Raw genomic sequence first — 27,112 nt, 5'->3', positions numbered from 1 at the left:
TTCTTTTTCAAATTTCTCAATGACTGATTTACGTCAGGATACTCGTTCTCAACCTCTAAACCCAAATGGTCCAGAGTCCAAAACCTTCGCAAACAGTCATTAACTGAATTATTATCTTCCTTTAAGCAATGAGAAGCCACTAGTTGTAAAAATACAGGCACTAGACTGATCACCTTCTAAAGATCCAACTAAGGACCAACCAAATATAGAAGATACCGCAAATAATTTATTAGTTACTCTTTTCTTTTCGCCTGTTTGCACTTCCCAACATGAATCAGATCCTAACAATATTTTTTTTCAGCTGCTTCTCCATTATCGGCTAATTTTAGATATTCTGATGTTAATATTTCTAAAATGTTTTTGGGGGGAATTTTTATGATCGCTCCAGAAATTGTATCTGTAACAAGAGCTTCAATAGTGATTGAGTCATTAGGGAAATGCATACTTTTCAGGGTAATTTGAACAACATTATATTCTATTAGTCTACCTTGGCTATACCCAAATGAATAAATATATAACCTTTCTTTCCTTAAAGTCCTTAATTTTAGTTCTTTAGCCAAATCGGATCTAATAAATGACCTCTGTGATCCACCATCAATTAAGATTTTTACTATTTGGCTTCTAGTATTATCTGTATCTGAAGCGTAAACAGTGCAAGTTTGTAAATATACACCTTTATCAGCAGTTTCAGAAACAGTCTTAGCGTTAAACGACAGGGATGCAACTACATTCTGCTTAGAATCTGATACTGTAACTACTTTCTGTTTAACATCTGAAACTGCTTCCACTTCAGGAACAATATTTCTACAAAATAGCTTATTATGATTTAAACCATTACACAACTCACAAGGTTGAAGTTTCATTTTACAATCTGGAAGATACATGGCCTCTCTTAAAACATCTGTAACAACGTCCATGGTATTTTAATATCGCTCTTTTTTGCTCATTTGTTTTCTCACATTTTCCTACATCATGTGTATTTTGATTACAATAGAAACAATACGGCTTAGTCTCTGTAGCTAATGCCGAAGCAGTAGGAACGCTTGCCCTTTTTAAGTAATTATTTTTATTCTGCTTAACTCCGTAATTTGTGTCCCTTTTCTTTGAGTTTATTATTAAATTAGAAGCTTCCCGACTCTCAACTTCCAATCTAATGAATTCGAGAAGTTCTGTTAGGCTATATTGCAGTTTAGAGTTTCTTTTTCTATTAAACTCCAGATTCATATATTCTGGTAAAAGCTTTAAAATAACAGGTCCTAAAAGGGTTCCGTAAGCTTCCGACACAAGCACCCAATGAATTTAAGCTTCTTATATTGATTTCACAGGAATCGTATAGTGTTTTTAGTGCTTTCACATTGGACGAACTTCTAACCGGTTCAAGATTCAAGAGTTTATTCATGTGCGAAGATATTACCAAATCTGTTCGTCCAAATCTTTCTTTAATTAAACTTATAGAAGCGTCATAATTTTCATTAGATAATGCAAACCCGGATACTGCACTTAAAGCAGGTCCTGCGAGTAAGGATTTAAGATAGGTAAACTTCTCGACCTTTGTTAACTCATTATTATTACCACTAGCATTTTCAAAAGAATTATAAAATTCCAAAAATAAACTAGGATCACCATAATATTTAGAAATTGAAATTTTAGGTAACCGAATGTTAGTTTTGTTTACGACCTTTACGGCAGCAGTATGGTTACCAGGCGATTCACTTTCAATGCTCACTATCTGAGAATTTAAATTAAGTTTCTTTTTAGCCCTAAAAATACATAAACTTATTTTTTCATCATAATCTAACACAGTATTACATTCTTTCTCAATTTCAGACTCATCCCCTTTAAAACAATCCAATATTTTTTCATTAATTTCTTTCAACGCAGACTGTTTAGAAGTAAGTTAAAACACATTTTCTTCTACCATATTCTTATCCCAAATGTCTCTTTTAATTTCAGGTTCTACAACATTTATTATTTTAGAAATAACTTGTCTCATGATTTTTCTAATAGCTTTCAATTTAATAATATCGTCTGCCATAATAACAACAAAAGTAATTTTATTCTCTTACCTGGTGCAGGCTTCAAATGGTTAATTCCTAATTTAGTAACTCACTTTCCTGAGGAAACACATACACAAGTATTCTTAACGTTAATCCTGCCACGTTCAGTGCAAAGGAATAAATTTTCACTAACACGAAAAACAACGCATTCTAAATCAAAAAAAAAATTTTTTTCGTGCCCGACGTTGGGCGCCAAAAATATAAAATATTATATTAACTGTCAAGAATTTCAAGATATCCTGGTTAAAAAAAAAAACTAATTCAAATTACACATAACATAAATGAACATTACGAATCAGATTTCTAAACTGCCAAGTTTATTCACGTCTAACACACATTCAACTGGCGGTGCCAGATCCAAGAGCAAGAAGTATATATATATATCATGAAAGATTTACGCCCTCTTTGGCGATTAAAATATATTTCCACATAAAATTTCTTACAGTCTTCACTTCGGGTTAGGTTGGGATACTGTGTTTCCAGACTGTGTTCGTAGGGGGTTTCATCACTAGAAGCGATCCGTGTTCCAGACTCAGAATGTGAGTCATATAATTCTCCCTCATAAATAATATCTCTCGCATCGAACCGTAACTCAGTGTGGGAATGCTGCACGAAGGATTTACTTACTTCCGCGTACAGTGTGGGAATGCGCCCTTCGTGCAGCATTCCCACACTGTGCGCGGAGATCTTGGCTTCTCCTTCGGGGTATTTGTCGAGCAGAACGTAATTATGTTTTTTGTGGGTGAGTGCTTCAACTTCATTTTTAATTTGTTGCAGCGTAGGAATCCAGGGCTGGGCGGCGACCGACGTTCCCGAAAAACTGTAGGTGAGTACATCATCATCCCCGAAGGCGCAGCAAAGTCGAGCTGAAACGTATTGCCGTCGATAAATATTCAGGTTTACTGAAATGGATAACCGCACAATTCCCTAAATATAGAATCTGCTTTTTCTTTGTCGTGAAAATAATTAAAATAGTACAGTATTAACTAATCGTCAAAATTTTCAATCATTGTGAGTATGGTAAGCGTGACTGCCTCGAAGTACAATCGTCTTGGTTCAAACAGAAAGAGCAGAAATGATGAAAAAAACGATCTAGTGTCTCTCTATATAGGCTTTGGTCAGGATCCAGGAGAAACAATCAGAAAGCGCTAAAGGTAAGACTGCTGCGCTCTAGCGGTCGTTCTGAACTAAAAAGAATGCACTAAAAATTCTAACATGTATATGCATGCTGCAATCAGGTTGCGGATTTAGTATGACATCAGAGCAGTGAGGAGTTCTACGTCAATCGATAAAAGTGTACATGAAACCGGATTACAACACAAACAGGATGAAACATGTGGCTGACGTAGCAATAGCAAGATAATCCGAGGTGACAATGCATGATGACGTCACGAACAGGATGCGATGCGCACTGGGTTGGTGACGTAGCAACCCGCACGTACTCCTCGGCAGATCCCTACCCCCTGTGAGCACCTCAGGAGGCTTTGCCTCCCGAGCGCCTCAGCTCCACCCTCTGGAATCCCTCTGATCTCTGATGCCTGTGGCTCAAAACCCCCCTTTTCTATCTACTGAGTTTGATATACATTTATTAATTTCTCTTTTTTTATTAAACTTGATTCCTTTCACATTTCGAAATTTAGGTTCATTCCAAATAAAATTCACCCATTTTTTATGATTTATTTTTTAAATTTGTGTTTTTGAATAATTTTTATAAATTTTTCAGGAAACGTTTTGAATTATAATGTATAAAATTTTTGCCATCATCTTAAAATAGACGTATTTCTAAGCATACCTGCAAAACATTACAGTTTTTTAATCAAAATTTCCGAAGATATGCGTGAATTTATATATTGGCGCGTTTTGAAATTTGGCATATTTGTTGAAAGCGGTAACATTTATAAGTTATGTAACATTTATAAGTTATTTGGAAGTAGAAACGAAGTGACTGTTTTTACGCTCATGCACAATGTAAAAAAGTAGGGACGATGTCCCTTTCTTCCCGCTCTGGCATAATGGAAGGGAAAGGAAAATTAGTTGCCACATATTAAAAAGTTCGCCATTCTTGGCTCAAACTGGAAAATTCCGCCAAGATAAATTTTTGAATTTCTCCGTAAATTTCGCACCAAATTTTACAAAATTTAATATCTAGGCATAATTTGAGACGTAGAATCGAAATATGGAAAAACATTGCTATATTATTTCAGAAAAAGTCCGACTTTGTGTCAAAATACCTATGTTAGAACAATGCTATATATAAATCTAATATATATCCTAAGTCGCGCTTTCAAGACATGAAACACGCAATTTGAATTTTGTCAATGGACCCAGTAGAACGGGAGATATAGAACTGTTCCATTTTTTTTTTTTTTTTCGCAATGTACATCATTCAAATTCTAACTAAATTATATACTAATGTACGTTTGTAAGATTTTAAGTTTTACTAACGTTTATTTTATTTTAAAACTATGCTATCCTCTCTTATTTTCCATTTCCAGCCAGAATAAGCGCGCGTAGAATTCATTATGCTAATGAGGTTGCAAACTGTATAGGTATTTAAGATGTGGCTTTTAGCCAAGAGAAGAAAGAGACTTCTTGCTGCCTTATCACGCGCATACTTTTCAGTCAGTTCATGTCTGCCTTTAAGACATGAGCTTAGTTCTCGCTGATATTTGAATACGTATCTTCAATCGTCTTTTGCAATTCGCTCACTACATACGTAGTGTCAAAAAGGCCAATCTTCGCATTACTAGTCTCCGTAAAGCATCTAAGTTTAGTTCTTGTTTACACTCATGTCCATAAATTAAGGATAATGCAAAATCAGGCAGAGGAAGAGTTAGACGCAAAACAAATTTGACTTGTTCGTAAAGCTTATTTATTAAACAAAAGGTAAAGAGCAAAAAAAGATGCAATATGTTTGATATTATTAAAAAAAATAGCGATTTTTTTCTCCCTGGAGCAAAAAAAAAAAAAAAAAAAAAAAAAAAAAAATTTTTTTTACAAAAAACCAATATTGATATGTATGATGTATGTTGGTATGATTGTTAATACATTGTATGTCTCCCAGACGATGCAATACAGTCCGTACAACGCCTAGGCATGCTGAGTATCAAATTATCGATCTGATCTTGGGGGATATTACAGCACTCAAAAAGCAATGCTCTCCGAAGTTTCGGTAGACATGTAGGAGGAGGTTGACGGGCTGCAACTCGTCGGCCAAACATGTTCCACACGTGCTCTACTGGATTCAAGTCCGGTGAGAATGCTGACCAGTCTATACGGGTGATATCCTCCGATTCAAGGCATTCGCTTATGATGTTTGCACGGTGAGGACGGGCGTTGTCATCCATAAACACAAATTGTGCGCCCATGGCGACCCAAAACAAACGTTCATGTTATTCCAGAATGACGTTCCGATAGATTTGGCTTGTCATGGTTCCAATTTGAACATTCAGGTCAGTTCTAGAACCCAGAATAATTCCACCCCAAGCGAGCACTCCTACACCACCCTAACGGTGTCGTTCAGTGATGTTTTCTTGGTGGTAACGGGTAGCTGGAGCTCTCCATATGAAAATCCGGCGAGAATCAGACTGCAAGCTAAACCTGGACTCGTCGGAAAACATCACACAAGCCCACTGTTGCGGTGTCCACAATGCATGCTCTCTACTCCAGGCTAACCGCAGGCGACAGTGAGTTGCAGTAAGTGGAACGCATCTGACAGGTCTACGAGCATATAGACCAATCTGCCCTAAGCGTCTGTACACAGTCTGCCTTGAAATTGTCGTACCAATGGCTGAAGAGAGCTGACGAGACAGGTCTGAAGCTGTGCTCCGCCTGTTTCTTTTGGCAGTAACTGCCAAATACCGGTCCTCATTCGGCGTTGTAACTCTGGGGCGAACTGTGCTGTAACGTCTACTCACATTACCATCATCTTGGAATCGTTGCCAAAGCCTGGAGATGACACTCTGGGCAATTCCAAGTTCGTCTGACACTTCCAGTTGGGTACGCCCATATTCCAGACGGCCGATAAATCTACCACGTAAAAAATCATGCAAATGCGTCCTTTGTGTCATAATTATTCGGTTATTGCACTGAAATGCTTATAAAGCGCCTGCGAACAATTTTTCTTCTTTGCCTGTATTCCTTATATATCACTCTCTTACATTCTCGTCATTGTGACGTACCATCGGTGTCATCTGGTTACTTCCTGAAATTTGCATATGATTCTTGAAGATATGTGTAGTGATTTTACAGGTGATATATTTATTTTAGAGTTCGATTTCCGCGTGACTCCAAATTATCCTTAATTTATGGACATGAGTGTAGTTAAGTTAGTTTAGTTCTTATTTTCTACGTTTTAGAGCATAAGTGCTGGTCTCTGTATTCCGAAGTGTGGCAACAGCGATACGCTGTGAGAAATAAAGGGTAAATTTAACCCTTCTTATCTTTGTTGTATTTTTTATACACACACGAACATAGTTTTGAGTAAGTTCCCTGTTCCTACTCAGGACTCCTGTTATGTTTCCAAATGCAATTAGGAGGAACAGCAGTCCTAACAATTTCATTCATTTTTCGTTCGTCTTCATGTTCTTATGCAGCATATTTTTTTTTTTTTCTGCAAGGCTTTTGTTCTGTGAGACGTCACTATGTACGGAATTTCTTGATACAAGACGTTTGAGGAATAACGTTTCATATTTGTGATTAAAGCTTTCTATAAAGGAAGGCAAAAGATTAAATGCAATATAATGAAAAATAGCATCTTTAAAAAAAAAAAAAAAAGAAAGTTTTGAATAAAGTACCACGTACCCCAGACACATATTTACACTAAATTTATATGTTAAGAATTATAGAAATTTAACAAAAATAAAGGGGTATTTCATTATACTTAAGCATTAATGATTACAAAGATATAACGTGATACATGTAATTACCTTATGAGCATCAAGAATAACACTTCTAACAGATGTCAACATTATATCTTGAACCTGCAATATTGAGATTAAAATCTACATAAGAAACTGAAATTTATCAATTATGATATTGATATTATTGCTCCTCAACATGATACATGAATATTATCCAATACTATGTAACAAACTGTCATTCTTCTCTTGTTGCAAATAAAGTAATATATTCTCATATACAATGAAATGCGCGATTAAAAATATGGCACAAATTGATTGAGTTTTATATTTAAAAATGTATATTAGAATAGTCAAACGTACTGAAGAGGAGAGAAAAATCATAATAATTAAGATTCAACAGTCAGGCTAAGCAATTTTTTTTATAGTTTATTTTGAAAGGTACAGCAATCCTTCCTAAGGAAAAACGCGGGAAGTCATTCACAGGTTCAGGGAAATTCGCAAATATTAAACGGGCATTACATAATCCTTATAAAAGAAAGGTTAATTCATTCATTACAAAATGTTTTATTAAAATTTTACACAAAACGAAAGAAAATCCAAGTTTAAGAAATTGAATAATTTTCATTCCATATTACGTCCCTAGAAAGTTTTCCACACAGGATGCCTCATCGAGGTAAGTAATCCACCTATGGACAGATGTAATAATTAATATATATCGCTTATCAATATTCAGAAGGTTCTCTAAAATAATATTGTAAAAGATTTGGTATTCTCAACTTTACTTATGGAATTCTGCAACTGGATTTACATTTTGGTGTTTATTAACTATCTGCATTTCACAAAATTCTAATATTACGAATAATAAAAGCTCTAAGTATACAAATCTAGGCAATTCAATTAACAATTACCATTCAAGAAATTAACAGTGAAATTTAAGGAGTTTGATGAAGACATACCTCACTGATCAACGAGAAATTATCACAGAAATATATTGTAATTTATCTTTATAACCTATAGAAATTCAAAATATTGTTGGTGTCAGCCAATAAGTAACGAACTCGTTTTTTCATCTCATCAGTTCCTTTTTTATTATTTTATTATAAAAGTAGCGAAATTGGATAGATCCATTCCAAGTTGTAATACCTCGGCTTCAACCAGCAGCTGCGATAGCACCAATAAAGTCGCAGAAACAAAACCAAAATATATCTAGAATATTTTTATAACTTTAATTAATAAATAAATTGTATTTATCTAATAAATATTTAATATATTAAATTTATTCATAAATCAAAATTCTTGTAATTATTTTTGGCTTGGAAACCTGTTATCAAATTTCTTTCAAGCTCTTGTAGCCGGGAAATATCACAGACTGATAAAAACTATATATTTTATGCATTTTTGTCTAAGTATTGTTAGAATTAAATAATATTTCTATTCCTTATGTTTCGCATTGTTCTCGTTCTGCAATAAATATTAAGAATGTGCAACGTTTGTGTTGCCATTATTAAAAATTCATGGATGCTTCTAGTAGAACTGTTCATTTAATTCTGAAATATATTTAGGAAATAAAGCTGAAATTGAGGATGAATCGTGGCTGAGCCCTAAATCATAGTTTTCTAATATATTTTTAGCGCCTTGCTTGAAGGTTTATTAATTAATTAGGCTTAATGAACTTTTCAGTTTTACTGAGTGTCTCCTACACCTGCAACAATTACATATCAGATTTTCTTTGAACGTAATCTGTAAGAACTAAAAATGTATAAAACTATAATGGCAGTTATTGACAGTTTGTAATTTTTGCTGCCTTGGAAGACAAAAATATGCATGCAACTAGTACCAGCTTTTGTGAAACATTGACATAATTCCGTGTGATCCATGGAAATATGCCTGAAAAAATATTTGTATATAAAAAAGAATAAAAGAAAAAAAAAAGAATGTTCTATGTTTGTTTGAAAACTTACTTAAACAACCAAATTTTGAAAGGGGATTCTTAATTTTCCCATAGGTTTTTCCATTTACCCATTTGCTTCTCAATACCCCTGGACTGATCTTTGGACCAGAAATATTCCCTTAGAATTTAACTTCGACTAATGAGCAATACCAGACGATGCAAAAGAAGAAGGCGGCAACCAGGGCCGCAATCTGAGAATAATAACAACATCCATGCTGGGAAAATACCCATTGATTACCTATGTGAAAAATTTTATGATGATTTAATAGCTACTTAGATGTTTTGTTACTCGATCAGGCAAACATGATGTTTGCGTGACTGGTTTTATATTTATCAGATTATATATATAGATATAGATATTAACTGGATTTCTTAATATATTTATTTATATATTATCAGGATCTCAGGCAAGAACAGGAAACTACTAAAAAAGAAATTTTGTTAATTAAAATTTCAAATGTCAAGTTTTAAAATTTGACAAACTGAAAAAAGCAAAAGCAAGCTCTCCGCTACAGACAAGTTTTATGCTAATAACTAATAACTTTATAAATTTTTGATGCTATATTTATACACACAGGATGTTTTCAATGAAAACATTCAGTGCAAAATATACATGAAATATTTTCTTTTTACATAATTTGAAATGCTTTAAAAATTCAGTTTCTTAGTAGTTAAAGTAATAATGTTGATAATTTATGAGAAAATAAGTTATTACGTATTTAAAAGCGAATAAGAAACACTATATAAAGATAATTGTTGTGTTTCTATATTATGTCACAATGTCACAATGTACCTGCTGAAAGAAAGGTATTATATATCAACTTCAACTGCCCTCCTACGCATTTTATGGAAAGCATTGTAGCCTTTTCCTTTTTTATATACAAGAGGTCATCTTCTAAACTGTAGTAAATATTTATTTAAAAAAATTTTCGTATAAAAGGTAGCGAAACGTTTCATGAGCTATCCAAAGATATATCAGCAAACAAGTGCAGTAATACCTGTAAAAGCCACTTTTCAACTTGTCCTCTAGCTTCTTTTGTGGAAATCACGCTTGCAAAGAATACCATTTCTCCTTCACTGCTTAGCATGCCTCTTATTTTTAAATCCTCATCAAAATCTAAGCTCGATATACCTTCAAAACACTTTTTCAAGTGAGGCTGAACACGCAAAGGATCTTTGGTTTCGGATAAAATCTCCAACATTTCATCATTCGACAAAAAGAAGAACCTAAAATAAAATAATGCTTTATGAAATAATTGATTTTTAGTATTACTTTTTAAAAATGCTTATATACATTTCAGTTATGCAGAAATCATTTACCTTTAAACCTAAGAAAATGCTACAGTACCAAGGGGTTAATAATTCTGAAAGATTTCAACTTCTTTCAATGATAATAGAATGTGAAATTTGAATTTTCAATGAAATTTAAGAAACTGACTTCAAACATTGAGAATCATAGGACATAATTGAGAAATATATATCCAAGTTCCAGAATTATATCTGTTTATCTAGAAAAGCTGAAGAACTTCATTTCATCAGAGTACTTCTTCCGCCTTCTTAGCATGACTTCGTGATTTAATAGCCAGCACACTCCGCGTGTATTCGAGAGGTCCGAAATTCGAGTCCCAGCGAGAGCATTGCTCATTCTTCACGTTTCCCAGCATCAAAAATCCTAATGTCCCTATAGTGGCGCCCGAATTTAAAAAAAAAAAAAGTGGTGGATGATGATTCTCCTCCACCTGGATTTGGCGATTGGGTCCTCTAATTCCCAGGCGCCCTTTAAAATGGGAATTATATAAGACATTTCTCCCGCCTTCTTAGCATGCCTTCGTGGTGTAATGGGCAGCACACTCTCCGCGTATTCGAAATGTCCGAGTCTCGGCAAGGGCATTGCTAATTTTTCACGTCTCTCAGCACCAAAATTCTTAATGTCTCTACAAGAGTAAATTCTAAGATCAGAGGAAAGTACCTGAAGATGATGTTAAAGTGTTAAAAAGCACATGGATGATTTAGCTATGATTTTTATGTTGAAATGTTGAAAAGCACTTAACATCCAAATTATGTCCAAATCAACCATTTCTAAAAAAATCTTCCTTTTGGGTTCTGTATAAATTATTCGTATTTATATTATAGAAAAATATAGCAAAACTACTAATAACCAGCATCTGTGCTAAATGCTAGTTTAAGTTGTAGGTTTGCTATTGATCTGGATCATGAAGTTAAGTCTCGCAGTAGCTAACTTGACCTACACAAGTTAGTGAGTTATCGCTATGTCTGAAATATTATGGCAAAGTCTTGACAAGATTTATTTATTTATTTATTTATTAGTTTTTTTAATTTAATCTGAACTTTTAATATAAAAATCACGACTTGTGCTACAGACAAACTACCACTTGTGGCGATGTAAATTAAGCAATAACAGACAGTTCAGTTTGAACGCTGACAATGTAGTTAAAGACTACATAGTTAAAAAATAAGCTATAAGCTGGCTCAATTAATTTTGCTGGCGCGTGCAGAATTCCCTGATCTCAGTATTTTATGCCTGCTTGGTGTATAAAAAAAGACAGAACTGGAAAACGCTTCTCATCTCCCATCATAAAATGAAACAATCATTGTTTTCCAAAAACTATACTTAAAAATACCTTTAAATATTGAACAAGATATTTATTGCATGAAAAATTGCTACAGTATAGGCCTATAAAAGAGGGCCTACACCGTGTTAATAAATAATTACACACTAGATGCAGATAATTTCGGTTCCAGTGGCCAACCTCAATACACAAGATCCAAGTATTAAAAATCAAGTGAATTTAAAGGGAAAAACTTAAAGTTGAATGTATATAGTATATATGAATTTAAAAAACATTCTGTATTCGTAGTAAGCAAATTTAAAGTTAGTTAAATACTAGCCATGCCCTAATTAGAATTCATGTTAAAAATATCTCTTAGAATGTTGGCTGCAATTAAAGGAATATTAAGCTGAAAACTTTAAATGAAATTTTCTGTGTCTTGCGTTTCTCATAGACACTGCAAACACTGAATTTGCAATATAAAAGAATTATCTATGAATAATTTCCATTATGCCAAACAAAATTAAAAATACTGGCTTTATTGCAGGCCTAATTTTCTTTCAGCTCTTTTCGCACGTTTGCAGTCCCCCGTTATGAGGCGTATTACTTTATAGATAATAAATAAAATCTCTTCCTTATCTCAAACAGTTGACTTATCTCAAACAATAGACATCAGGCTGTTTGTAAGTGGTTTTAAGGCCCATCTAAAGACTTTGAAGGACGATTCCCTTCATAATTTAAGCACTTGTATGAGTGCATAAATGTAGGGGACTTTGAAGTGATTGAAGACATGATCTAAATGAGGCAAGCTTTTATTTCATCATCCAATTCCTTAGTTTGCCATAGAGATAAAACTTAGTAAAAATTTCTTAACAAGATTCCACTATACTTATTGAAGGTAATATCACATATTTTAGTCTATAACTGAAGTAGTCACCAAAATTGGCAAAATTAATCAGCAAATCTGTAATGCGCAAATTTTAAATCTTACCAAGCTTTATGTTATGCCTTGGTTAATATTACCATGGCAGTGCCCATGTTAAAAAGGAAGTAACACATTTTTTTTTCACTTAGCATCATTCAAATATAAACTGTTTATATATATATGTTAGATTTGATATAATCTGGAAGCAACAATTTTGAGAAATTGAAAATATTAAAAAATGCACAGTTAGGATAAAAATTACAGTTTTAGAATAGGATGATTTGTTTAAGCACATAATAATATTAATTGCAAGATAATAAGCGTAGTGAAATTCTCTTAAAATATAATTTTTAAAGTATCATCCAATGTAATAATATTTAGAATTATTTCGATAATCTTTATGAAAAATATGTCTAATACAAAAATAACTTACGACAAAATGAGTACAAATTTAATGCAGTTTTACCTCGGAAAATACAATCTTTTCATTTCTAAATAAAAATTTAAGCCTTTGTTGATTCTGTCCAGCATTTGATTACAGTCACAAAGAGTAGAATATGTTTCAGGTACAGATGTATTGCTCAAGACCTGAAAATTAGAAAATAAAATATTACTTTCTTTAATAGAAAAATGTTTCTTAATTTTTAAAATATGCTCCCTTTTTATCAATTATTTATTAATGCAAATTTAAATATTCTATATGTATTACTTATATATTTGAAAATATTTTAACACGAAAAACATTAATTTTAACATACATCAATTTTTTTTAAATTTCACACAACTTAAAACAGGTGACAGATTTCACAAGAAATAAGCAATCAATTGTAGCTGTTAGAAAAAAAATCAATTCAAATCAAAATATTATATTGAAACTACTTTTCAACTGAGAACTTAAAATGTAATATAATGCTGAAAGAGATAAAAGAAGAAACAATCTAAATATAAAATGTAGATAGTAATAAACTGAAAAGTGATAAATAATATATAAATATGCAAAATATAATAAAATATTATAGCTGGTTTTAAAAATAATTGCCGACCTCAAAATTAACATTCTAAATTTGGTGTTCTCCCCCTAAATTCATCTGTTCTCTCAAATTCTAGATTTTTCTATGTTATGTAACGCTACTGAAAAGGGCAACCAAAACTAATATTAACCAATCATAGCTTGTCTCTAGAATCGCACCTACTCGCTACCTTTGGCAGCTAAACTGCTAAAATATCTCCGCTGCTCTGCTTCTCCGTCTAAAATGCCTGCGTCGTAATTTTAAGAACCAATGTAAATAGCAATCTATTATATTTCATTATGATTGGATAAATATCGATTGAGATGATTTTATATGCGTGGAAATAAAGACTGGAAATTCGTCAAGCTCATGTTTTGTTATCTTCATCTGTAAGCCTTCACCCTCAGCCACAACGAATGCAAGCTAATTCCTCTTCTATGTTCCTGAATTATTACACATATATAAAAAACACTAAATAATGGTAATTTACCATTGATAAATTAATAAAATAAGTAAAGTTTATCGTTTAAAGAGTTCAGATCCAAGTTTATTTTTTAAAATGTTTTTGACTATTGCCCTTTCTAATGCTTTAGTTTAAAGGTATCGAACTTTAAAATGAATACGAAATTTAATTTATGTAATTTTAATGATGTTCCGAATTGGGAATACTGGCAACTTCTGATTCAGCTTGCTATATAGCTTGCCATATTACATTTTTAAGACAGGCATATGCCTTTTTTAAAAATTAATACGGCAATAAGTGGATTAAATAATAAGCAAAGTAGTAAGGAATTATTGGAGATTTATTTTTAAATTTAAGCGTAAATGCAGCTAAAAATAAGAATTCAGGTAAAAATTTATAAATTTAAATGAAAATATTGTCCATTTTTACACACAAATTGCATAAAATTTTATTTCATATCTATTTTCCATGGTACACTGGAAAACAGCTCAAGCGTAAAATTTTTTTGGTCATTCATTACATTCTCCTCTTGCATTTATCCTCTTGCATCCCTTTGTGCACATCTACCCTAAGTTATTGCTGTGAGATAATGATCATAACTCTCTTGCTGTAATATTTATATATGATAGTGAACATATGATCTTTGGTTGTGATTGGGGTTCATCCTTTCTTGTTAGAATTCGTACTAGAGCATTATAACTTACCGACGGAACTCCAGACAAAAGATATCTAGCCAAGACAGCTATACTTAAACCGTTTGAAAATAAATTTTACCACACTTTTTTATTGCGAAGTTGGGAAGGTAGCTGTTCAACATTCTATTTAAAAATCAAATCCACCCATTCCAAAATTATATTTATGAATCAAATCTGGTTATAGTATCCACTTTTTTCTTTTTTGCATATGAATATGTTTTAGTTAAATGGATTATAAGATCAGACAAATAATTTGAAGAAACAGTCAATACAGTTTGAACAGCATATAAATACAGATTCATAACAATCAAATATACCTCTTTCTGTTTTTTCACCCTTTTTAAAAAGGCATTAGTGGACAGTTTGGGTTCGTAATTCTCTGACAGCTTTTGTAGTTTTTATGTTCCGATTTGCAAATGCCTTCATCAGATCATTAGAAGTATAAAATTATTCAAAAAAAAAAATCTGAAAGTTTTCAGATTTTATATTACGCTCAAAGGGGCATTTTTTTAACGTTTTGTGTGTTACCTCTATTTATTAAATATCATGATCTTTGTACTTAAACCATAAAAATCCAATTATATAGCACTATCACGAAATAATTTCAAAAGAGCCTATCTTTAGAATTTCCGATACACGGTATCGTGCGCTGGAGATAAATTTTTTCCCGTACATTTTGCCATTACTCGCTTTGAAATTGTCGATTCATTAATACAGAAAGCTATGATTATACATAGCTTAGATGACTGTAAAAGGTAGCCATAATTCTATTGAAAATTATCACTAAAATTAGTACAAGAGTACATTTGTTGGCAAGACATTATTGTAATCAAATGTATCAATTAATATCTAAGTAACAAAATTTCTTTGTAGTATCAGCATTTCACAGTGAATTATAAATAATAGTCCATTGGAATGAAACATTTTAACATCCTTATTCAAAATACTATTATAAAATAGAATTCTAAATTGTAAACATACTTTTTTGTAAAATTTAGGATAGGATAATCAGAAAACAACTGCTATGAAAAATAGGTTTTCAACTAGGTTTCCTTTCTTTAAAATACACAATTGAAAAATTAGAAAATTAATCTAAAAAATTTATGAAGTAAAGCTATTTTATTACAAAAAATGAGGAAAAATTATACTATTCTAAAGTTTTAAAGCTGACAAAACAATTTTATCTACTGAAAACTATTTACAGATGCTATGATTTAAATATAATCCTAGTTAGGCTATTAACATTTTACTCAAAAACAATTAAAAAATTCCATAGGAAGTTTAAATAAGGAACCCAAATCTTTTTAAAGCAGAGCTTAAAACATTTTAAAATTTCAATAATGCAATTAAACTCGTATATTTACAATTTTTCACAGAATTGCCTAAATATTCTTACAAATTAAGATATTACTAAAAAAACAGTTTAATTAAAAACAGTGTAAAAGACACTATTAAATCTTTTTCATATGAATTGAAAGAGAAACTGAAATTAAAGCAATTAGAATCTCTAAATGAATAAAAAGTATTTACTTTGATAGAAAAGTATTTTGAATATTGAGAATCTCATGTCCAAACTAGTTTTACATATGCATACATACATATTATACGCATGAATAAAAGAAATTTATATTTCATTACATTAGGCTTTTCATGTGTTTCTTTCATAACAGTCCTCCATAAAATATCCACTCTTTGAAATAATGATCCTTCTCTTGGCATTTGCTGTAATATATCAGCAGACGAGAAAATTGGTTCTAAATACAGCCATTGCATTTGAACTTTCAACCACTCATCAATAGTATCTTGTGTTAATTTTAGGATGTCTTCCCATTCCTAAAAATAATTTATGATAAATTAATAAAAATAATTTTCCTAACAATAATAGTTATTAGTATTAGGAATAAATACTAATTCCCTAGGAATAAAAGACAATTAATGCAATCAAAGATAGTTTAGTAACAAATTTTAAATTCTTAATAGGGTATATTAGTTATCAAGAATCTATTTGTATTAGATCCAGTTTTCTGTCATTCTAATGACAAATTCACTTAAGGCACAAAATGTTTTCTTGTAGATTTACTCTCAACATTAAAACCTACCGCTGCCAGAATTACATGAGTGATAGCCAAATTGTCATTGTTTGCAATCTACAATAACATATTATAATTTATCTAAAATTTCAAACTCGCTTCTAAAATACTGAACTAATTTAGAAGGAGGAATATTGTCATCTTCCTCCTTCTTTGTAGGATAAATAAATAAAAACTGAAGATGAAGTTTATATTTTACAACAATGCCTAGTCATTTTGTAACCCTTCTCTTCCTCATTACCGGATACTAAAAGGCATAAACAACAAAAAATGAAAAGCTAAAAAAAAAAAGAAAAAGAAAGAAGCAGAAGCAGAAAGAGAGCAACAATCAATGGAACCACTCATCAATAGTATCTTGTGTTAATTTTAGGATGTCTTCCCATTCCTAAAAATAATTTATGATAAATTAATAAAAATAATTTTCCTAACAATAATAGTTATTAGTATTAGGAATAAATACTAATTCCCTAGGAATAAAAGACAATTAATGCAATCAAAGATAGTTTAGTAACAAATTTTAAATTCTTAATAGGGTATATTAGTTATCAAGAATCTATTTGTATTAGATCCAGTTTTCTGTCATTCTAATGACAAATTCACTTAAGGCACAAAATGTTTTCTTGTAGATTTACTCTCAACATTAAAACCTACCGCTGCCAGAATTACATGAGTGATAGCCAAATTGTCATTGTTTGCAATCTACAATAACATATTATAATTTATCTAAAATTTCAAACTCGCTTCTAAAATACTGAACTAATTTAGAAGGAGGAATATTGTCATCTTCCTCCTTCTTTGTAGGATAAATAAATAAAAACTGAAGATGAAGTTTATATTTTACAACAATGCCTAGTCATTTTGTAACCCTTCTCTTCCTCATTACCGGATACTAAAAGGCATAAACAACAAAAAATGAAAAGCTAAAAAAAAAAAGAAAAAGAAAGAAGCAGAAGCAGAAAGAGAGCAACAATCAATGGAAGGATATCAATGACCATTAGATAGAAAACTTCCTACAAACTACTAGGACTCTTAACAGAGAAATAGTAAACTAATGTGACTTTGTAAATAATACAGATTTTCAGATCTAATATTTGTACGTAATAACTGCTACATTGAAACTGTGCACAACTGAAATAGTGACTTTAAGAATAATACATTATAAAAAAATCTAGTGGCCAAGAATACTTCATAATTAGGTTTAACTAAATTTCTAAAATAATAATACATGATATTTCATTATTAACTTGTATTATATAAGTGTGGCTAATTACCATCAGAATCACTTAATTTGAAGCCACGATTACTTTTCAGTTGCACTGAACATAATTACCAATTCCCAAAATATATAATGATAAATTTTCTGATTTTAAATATTCCAAAATTTCATTCATATGTGCCATAAATTCCTCCTTATTGTTACGTGCATTTGTATGCATACTTAAATAAAATGTTAGGTGTGTTTTGGGATAATTTGCTAAAAGTCTCATTAGCTTGAATTTTCAATGACATATTTTTTTTCCCTGCTCGAATTACATGAAGCTGACTGAACATATCTAGTGCAATTACAGCAAATGTTGATATTACCTTAATTTCATTTTCAAATGGTTTTGCGAATGGTGAACCCCGCATAGCTTGAGTTTTTACAATATGGTCATCAAGAAGTGTCTGGATTTCATCAACAGAAGATAAAACAAAGGTTCCACTATCTCTATGAGGAATAGTTATAAATTCAACATCTTGCCACTCTTCTTTCATTTTTTTCAGAGCTCTCTCGAGGCCAAGTTCCTGTAAAATATGTGGTATAAAAAAATTTATTGTATAAAAAGCATTCTTGAAACAAGAAAGATGTGATTAAATATCCAAAACTTTTAAAAGGAAAAATGAAACTGCTAAAAATTAAATTTTACTATACTTTAGAAAATTTTATTTTTAAATTATATTTATTTTTAATTTAAAATTTATTTTTATTTTTATTTTTAAATTAAATTACATTTTAATTTTTTTTACTGAAAGAATGCTATCTATCATAAAAATTCTAGCAACTTAGTATGTGAGAATATTAAATTAAAACATTATTACTTGAAAATCTATCATGGAAATCTACCATGGATGGGACCATCTATAATAATGCACTAATGCATTATATGATCATATCTAGTCATATGTTATTTATTTATAATACAAGGTGAGTCACAACAGCCTCTGGGATTTTAGTGCATTATTATAAATCAATATACATAAGGTAATATTGCAGGGTATTATGATTATTAACCATAATTTTGCCTATATTGTCAATTCTACTTTTATTGGCTCCCAGAATGCCAGTTAGTTAATATAGGTAATTACAAAGTTCATGAATTTAAGAAGAGCTTTCTGGAGTGGCCATTGACCAACTTATACCTATTTTCTACAAGCTTTGATTTACTTTAATTGGCTTCAGCCTTGCTAAACGAAACTGCTCCACAAATAGAGGGCCTAAGCCAAAACTTATAGGTATGTTTTGTCTTGTAAGTCTCATACTTTAATACTTTAAATACTTGCATTTCAAGTTAAACTTTCGTTTCTGTTAGTCCCACATGTTGCAGACACTGTTTCTGTCATCGCACAGGTTTTGTAAATTATTAGGCTGACAAACCAGTAAAAAGGTTTATTTCATATTTTATTCACCACTGGTTGTACTGGTAAGAGAGTAAAACAAAATGGTAATTTGCCTTATCGTCTTCATGGAGCCAAAGATGAAGTAGATATATTAATTACAGCCTACTTGTGGTAAATGAAAGAGAATAATTATAAAATATCCTACAGATTTCGAAAACACTGGTTGTGTTTGCCCTTTAAAACATGGAAAATGTATATACCATTAAACCCACTGAAAGTGAAATGCTTCATGCTCATTTCAGTAACACAGAAAATAAACCCTTTAACATTTATCCTAAATGAATTCGGGCCCTACTCATCCGTTAACTATATGGTTAACCTGAGTTAAAGCGTTGTCTAGTTGACCTTAATACATTATGAAGCTGAAACAACATATCACTTTGGCTATAACTCAGGTAGATGAAACAGTATTGAAGTGAATGTATATTGAAGTAGATTACAAGATAAACATCTGCTGTACCATGAAGGACGGTTATATGATGAATTTGTAAAGTCTATTAAAGATGCTAAACATTTTATTTTCCATTATCTTTAAAACAGCATTCATACCCTCTGGAAACATTATTACTGCCTCTTTTTGCATTACGCTGTAGTAACCGATATCCAGATGATCATTATGATTCATGCTGTATATCACAAGCATTAAAGATTTATTTCTTGGAAGTACAGTAATATTTTTGAAAGAATATTCTAAAAGAATTGATTTTCCATAGCAAATGAGAAATTTTATAAAATAACAGCCACATTTTAATTTGAGAAAGGATAAAAATTAATAATAAAAACTTGCATAATGTAAGTAAAACTAACAGGATGTATTTCATTGGCTGGACCACGCCTTCTTCCTTGTGCGTCAGATTCTTGCAAAAAGAAGAAGATATAGCTGGACTTTCAAAGTATAGCCTGCTACTTTTAATTACATTATTCCAAATTTCATTACTAATTTTCATCCTCTCCCAAGTTAAACTTAATTGGCATGCCAATTTTTAACAAGAGCTACATCGAACACTATTTGCGTTTAGTTCAACTTTAATTTATAATTAGAGCGGTTTTATGCAGTTCTAAACATTATGTAATAACGTTACGATTTTTGTACATACGGAAATACTTTTAGTGAAATTACATGTGAAACTATAGTACTTTATTTGTACAATATAATCTGAAAAATCTAAGAAGCGAAGCTTTGCCAGAAAAGTAACAATACAGGAGCAAGTCTTTTTAACAGAGTAAATGGCTATCTCGCTAAATTGCCGAGATATTGCTAAGCTGGCGATGTCTTGGTGAGAAATCGCTGAAAGTGGCCAAACATGGCCACCATTTGGTTACATTTTGGTCCGATCTCTATATAACTGTAATGTGTATTGTGATTGAATAACTGCATCTGATGCTATAAGTAACTTTAACCGGATCGGGCCTTCACATGCCTTCCAGTAATTTCGCGAAGTGGAAGGTACTAGAAATCTCTCGGCGACGGTGAGAAAAGTATATAAGACCTCGGAGAGCATCAGTTTCTCAGTAGTTTAGTTCAGTGTGAGTTCGGAGTATTGCGATATCCCTTTGTGAGCTTCGCTCTTTAGATGCGCCTTGCATTGTGTTGTTTTTAACATTCTTAGCAGTTTGAAGTGTAAATACTGATTGCACTCTGTGATGCTGTGAACAGCTGTACGAGTATTTTTGCGGAATGTTAGAAAACTTTGAAGTGTTCCTTTTAGTAAAATAAATTTTATCAAGCTATCATCAATTCTGTGTGCATTCAATTTATTACGAACCGGTATGCATGCAACAATTTCTGGTGTCAGATGTGGGACTGAATGCCGGTGACAAGAGCAAGGTACGTAACTAAGACAGCTGGTGATTGTCTTTGATGCATTGCAAGAAAAGATGTAAGGGGCCGTCAGCTTCGTTAAAAAAGAGATGACAGTAGGCCAAGAAGGGATGAAAGCGGGCCTAGAAAGGTGGAAGGGACTGTTAAAGGAGATATGAAAGCAGGTCAAGAAATGAAAATTCGAAATGAAAAGAGATATTACTGCCATGATAGAAAACAAATTCGAGTCTATGGAAAGCAAAATAGATATGGATAAAATAGCTGGAGAAATTCTAGAAAGAGATTTGCTGTTAAACAACAAATCGAAGAAAGAATTTCTACTTAAATTTCTACTTTTCTACTTCTTTCCATAACAAATTGATACCAGAGTTTCTGCTGCTGCCGCCAAGGAAGTTGACAAATAAAAGAAATCCATAACGACAGTTGGGCACGCCTTTAAATTCAATTATATGACGTGATGACCCTTTTTAAAGCTAGCCACATATGATAGAAAGACATCCTGGCATGTCTACAAGATTCTCCATAATGGCAAATGCAAATATATGGGATTCCGAAATTAAAGCTTGCCATATACGCCATGAAATTCGAGGCAGCCCAGCAACCAACTCACAGAGACCGTCACCGAATTAGAAATGCTCATGTCCGGGAGCCACTGGATCAACTGACTGCTCGTTTATACGATTTAACGAAGCAAATCAATGATTTGGGATGGAACAAGAGTGACAAGAAACGGACCCTAAAGTGCTGGAACTGCAGAACACCCAAAGGCACAGAAGCTAAGAGCACTCCCAGCAAGGAGGAAAACTAATTAATGGCCATTTCCGCAGAGCGGAAGTTGCCAGATAACGAACAGCCCCGTTTTAAAACGCTTCGTCACTGCTTTAAATCGCAGTGATGGCGGCAGCAATAGACTCGTTTGTACGAACATAATATACACATCAGAGAAGTTCCTTGCAATATGACAATCGGTACAGGCACCAATGTTACCATCATCCGAAAAGATTTGGCTCAACAAATGGAAGGTAAACTCATCTGGAAGCCGCTCTGCGTTAACCTCCAGACTGTATTCGGGGGATTTAATCGACATCGATGGAAAATGAAACGTTAGCACTGTTTGGAAGTGTCGCCTACTATCACAGGGAACATGTAGCAAATATTACAAACTCTTGCATACTCGGATTAATTTTTCCACGGAAATATAGTTTATACTTGAACTTTAAAAGTAACGAACTGCATTCTGCCTCTGAAGACACAACCCTGTTTAGATTTAAAGATGAAGGAGTTAAATCCGCTCACTAAATAATATCTGAAGACGATATCACAGCACCAGCAAGAACATAATTTTTTATCCTGGATCCATAGCTGAAAATAGAAATTTCCGATACGTCATAGTAGAATATCCTAAGAACTGCAACAGCCGAAAGGAGTACTAATGGGCTCAGCACTCGTCGATCTATTGAGGACCATCTTCCGCTCATCTTCTGCGTATGTCGAACCAATATGGCTCAGCATAGAACTGATAAAGGAGATATCCACCATTCAAGCACATCCAAGACGTCTACCGTTTGCTAACCAAGAAGAGCTAGAAAAACTTCTAAAGGACATGCAAGAAAGCGATGTTCTCGAGACTGGAAAGTCCTTGGGATTCTCTCATCATCCTGATCAAAAAGAAGTCCGCTCAGCTAGATTTGGCGTTGACTGTCGCCGGTTAAACAAGTTTGCGAAGAAAGACAACGTTACGAAGAAAGAGGGTGTTTTCGAAGATTGATTTAAAGAGTAGATATTGGCAGGTAGAGATACACCCTGATGACCGAGAAAAGACAGTATTTACTACCGAAATATGTAATGTGCCGGCGATGTTCGAATGCTTTATGGAGACCGCGTTCAGAGGACTTTCCTGTCTAATATACATAGATGACATCATCATCACCGGGAAAACTTTTGAACAGCATTTAGAAAATCTTAGAAAGGTGTTTCAAAAACTGAAAGAAGCCAGTCTAAAGTTAACTCCCGCCAAATATAAATCATTTACACAGGAAGTGACTAACTCGGACATATCATCTCTGCCGAAAGTTGTGTACGGATCCAGAAAAGGTGTCAATAGATAAAGACTGGAGACGCCCCGAAATTGTCCATCAGTTGAGAAGGGTCCTGGGGCTTTTCACCTACAACAAAAGATGTGTGAAGGACTTTTCTTCCATCGCAAGACCTCTTCACAAGCTGATGTAGAGCAAGCAAAAGTTCTTGTGAATAAAATAATGCGGGGACGGAGAACCTTATTTAACAAACAGAGGGAAGATTTAACATCTGCGACAATCCTGACGTATACTCAGCAAGACGAAACATTTATTCTTGACATAGATGCGAGCAATGAGTATATCGGTGCTGTTTTGTCCCACGAAATAAGCGTTCAAGAACGTGTCGTAACATGCTGGAGCAAATGTCGAGCTAAACCGGAGAGGAGTTGCTGTGACACCAGGAAACAGTTTCTCCCTATAGTTATAGCCGTAGAACATTTCCATCATTGCCTCTAAGGCATAAAATTCTTGCTCTGCACAGATTATGCATCGTTGATCTGACTGTTATATTTCAACAATCCCGAAACACAAACAGCTAGATAAATTCAAACACTCCAGAAGTATGACTAAATATCCGTCAACGGAAGGGATCTGGAAACGGCGATGCGGTGTCTAGGAGACCATACCTAGAAAGCAGTTGATATTGTTCCAGGGTCGAAACGAAATAAGAGCTGCTTAATCCGGTCGTACGTCAAGTTCCGAATTCAACATCGTGTGACTCAGACCCATGGAGTGACGAAGAAATCAGGAAAGACCAATTGGAAAAGGCGGTATTAAACTCATAATTGACTTATGGAATCGCCAAATAGGAAACTTACCTGGCAGAAAATTTTTATCTATAATCCTAAGACAAAAAAATATTGGGCTCTCCACGAGTAACTCCATATCCGAAACGGCGTCTTGTGTAGGAATTTGAATCGGATGATGGAAGGGCATTCCCAAAACAGATGAAACTTCCATGATCCCAGATATCAGATGTCCTTAAAGAATTACATAACAATTCAACAGAAGGCCACTTCGGAATAATGAAGATTTTGCATAGAGTTCAAGAGCGTTTCTACTGAAGAAATATAAGGGATGACGCGCAAAAGTGGTGCCAAACTTGCGATGCCTGTGCGGGTCGGAAAGACCAAAGAAACGCAGCCAAGGGAAGCTGCAACGTTAGGATGTAGCAGAGCGTTTTGAAAATATTGCCTTTGACATCCTAGGACCTCTGCCATGAACCACTGATGGCACGGCATGGTAGAGGTCTTTAATCAAGCCATCCTTAATAACATCTCGCTAACGGTTTCTAGACACCAACGGAACTGGGACCAGAAGTTACCTCTGTTCTTACTGGCCTATCGTTGTGCTGTCCACGAGACTACCGACTATTCCCTGTCCCAGATGATCTTCGGTCGTGACCTTCGTCCGCCTTGTGATCTCTTGTTTGGTCGTCCTCCTGATGCAACTTCATCGCCTTCATCTTCAAGCACGGTTTGAAGTGATGCACAGTTTTTGTCGAGAGCGAGTCAGCTTGGCGACGGAAAAGATGAAGACTCGCTATGGCACAAGAGCTACAGGATATCGACTCAACGAAGGTGACAAGGTGTGGTTGTGGAATCAGATTCGACGAAAAGGGCTTTTCTCTAAACTGCAGCCACCCTGGGAGGCGGTCTTTACACGGTCTTAAACAGACTGAAGGACGCCATACTTCGGATCCGTTAAAGTCATCAAATTCTAAGCCCAAAGTCGTTCATTACGATAGGTTAGTGCTTTACTAAGGCCATATTACATAATCCCTATAGTGTATATAATATAAAAAGCATACTAAGACCCCAGTCCTATTTGTACACAAATCTGTAAATTCATCCATTTAGTTATTGACTTCAATGTTTGATTTGTTATTTATTGAACTATTTTTTAGTATTGCACTGATTTTCCTTAATTATAAGTACGGCTTCCTATTCTGGGCTTGTACTGCCTGAGACATACAGTCCTTGGGAAGGGAGCAATGGTAAAATTACATACAAAATTGAAGTGGTTTTTTTTTTGTGTGTGTGTGTGTGTAATGTAACATGAAAATCTAAAGAAGTAAAGCTTTGCCGGAAAATTAAAAATACATGGGCAAGTTTGTTTAACATTGAGTAAATGGCTATCTCGCTAAATTGGCGAGATATCGCCAAAATGGCGATGTTTTTGGCGAGTAATTTTTATCGACAAATTTGGAGAGAAATCTCTAAAAGTCGCCAAACTTAGCTACCATCTGGTGATATTATATAGAAATCGGACCAAAATGTCTTTTGTGCGGTCGACAAACGACATTTTGGAGTTGGTCGCCAAGTTTAGCACCATTTTGATCCGGTCTTTATTTAACGCCAAGTTTAGCGTCATATAAAAACCAATGCCAAGTTCGGCGACATTTTGAATGACATGGCGGATTAGCTACCGAGCGTGAAGGTGCTCTTTCCCCTCGCTCTTGATTGCCGTTACTCTGCTAACTGCTCGCATAGTTCTGCAGTTGTTGGCACATACAGAAGGTTTGTTCCCTTTGAACCTCGTATTCTGGGGATTGTAAAAGGTCCTTGCGTGCCCTATTTCTTGCCTAGCTCTGAGTTTCTACACTTGGATTTGACTTGGACTTGATCTGGAAAATGTCAATTATTCAGCAAATTGTGGATCGCTTTCATGCACTGACTTCCAGGAATGATAGCCTGACCCCTGTGAGCAAGTTGAATTGGCATTCCTGAACAGATTTATGGATATAATACATAACACGGAAAGAGATTTGGCCGAACAAGCTCGCGTTCCAGTAAGCTTAACCACCTCTTCGTCTAGCCATCCACACGCCTCTCAAGCTGAGTCTAACCATTCTAACGATGTGGAATCAAGCATGGAATGGATTACCCCCAGCCACAGCGTTAAACGGCCGCTCAGTCCTGAAAAATCAGCCGAATTGGAGTTGAAAAACCAATACCATGTGCTAACTCAGCTTCCTCCCGAAAAAGCTCATACCCATGGCACTGAACTGATTACTCACTCAACTACCCAAGGTGATGTTGCAGTGAAACGCAGGCTGAAACCGAGGGCTGCAAAAGCTGATGATTCATCAAAAAAACCGAATGAAATCTCCACAAACCCATCTAAAGTAGCGGCCAGTAGCCACGCTAAAGTGGCGCCATCTAGTGAGACCTCCGAGAAGCCGGCTCCAAGTACGTCCCAGACGGAAAGCATGGTGCGGCCTATCGGTACTACAGATGAGGTCACGTGCCCGGCTGGGCTAATAAGTTATGCTCATGTATCTGAAGCTAGTCATCCCTCTACACAGAAACCTGCAAATGAGAAGATGCAGGACATACCACGTGATCCTAAAGAGGACGAATTTAAGTTTCCGAAAAGAAGTTCGAAGCTTCCGCCGATTGTCATTAAGGATTCAAACTGGAAATGGAAGGATATTACTGATCTATTGGATAACTCCGGCTACAGTGACTTTAATGCAAAGATGAAAGCCGTAGATGAATTTGAAATCAAACTCTATTCCAGTGAGACTTATCGTAACTTCACGGACCTCCTTGACGACAAAAAGATAAAATTTCATTCATATCAGCTTGCTGAAAACAAAAGCATCAAAGCCGTCATTAGTAATCTTTCGATTGACACTCTAATTACGGATATCCAAGATGCTCTCATTGCAGAAGGATACGCTGTTAAAAAGGTAGTACAAATGTCTCGCCGAAAAGGTCCTGAAATTGCCCCCATGCCTCTATTCCTGGTCATGCTAGAAAGGACTGAGAAAACCAAGGACATTTTTAATAATCTAAAGTATCTTATGAGGCTAAAGATAACAGTTGAAAGATACAGAGGTCGACGTGGTATTACTCAGTGCTTCCGATGACAAGACTTTTTCCATGCTCAAAGTCAATGCCGTCACGCACCACGCTGTGTCAAATGT

General features: G+C 34.0%; 1 protein-coding gene across 1 annotated transcript in view; it reads right to left on the bottom strand.

The window, feature by feature from the left end:
- The window catches only part of LOC118183862 (dynein axonemal heavy chain 7-like), a 368,025-nt gene that overhangs the window by 305,726 nt on the left and 35,187 nt on the right, over window positions 1-27,112 (bottom strand). Inside the window, exons 19-23 of the mRNA XM_085812440.1 lie at window positions 18,208-18,408; window positions 16,172-16,366; window positions 12,832-12,953; window positions 9,869-10,097; window positions 6,986-7,039 (exon numbers count right to left, since the gene is read on the bottom strand). Coding sequence (XP_085668566.1) covers window positions 6,986-7,039; window positions 9,869-10,097; window positions 12,832-12,953; window positions 16,172-16,366; window positions 18,208-18,408 — 801 coding nt within the window. The remainder of the gene's footprint in view (window positions 1-6,985; window positions 7,040-9,868; window positions 10,098-12,831; window positions 12,954-16,171; window positions 16,367-18,207; window positions 18,409-27,112) is intronic.

Source organism: Stegodyphus dumicola, chromosome 3 (assembly GCF_044657685.1).
Source record: "Stegodyphus dumicola isolate Sdum_Otavi_A_Nest chromosome 3, ASM4465768v1".
Lineage (NCBI taxonomy): Eukaryota > Metazoa > Arthropoda > Arachnida > Araneae > Eresidae > Stegodyphus > Stegodyphus dumicola.
This window is presented reverse-complemented; position numbering and strand designations above follow the sequence as displayed.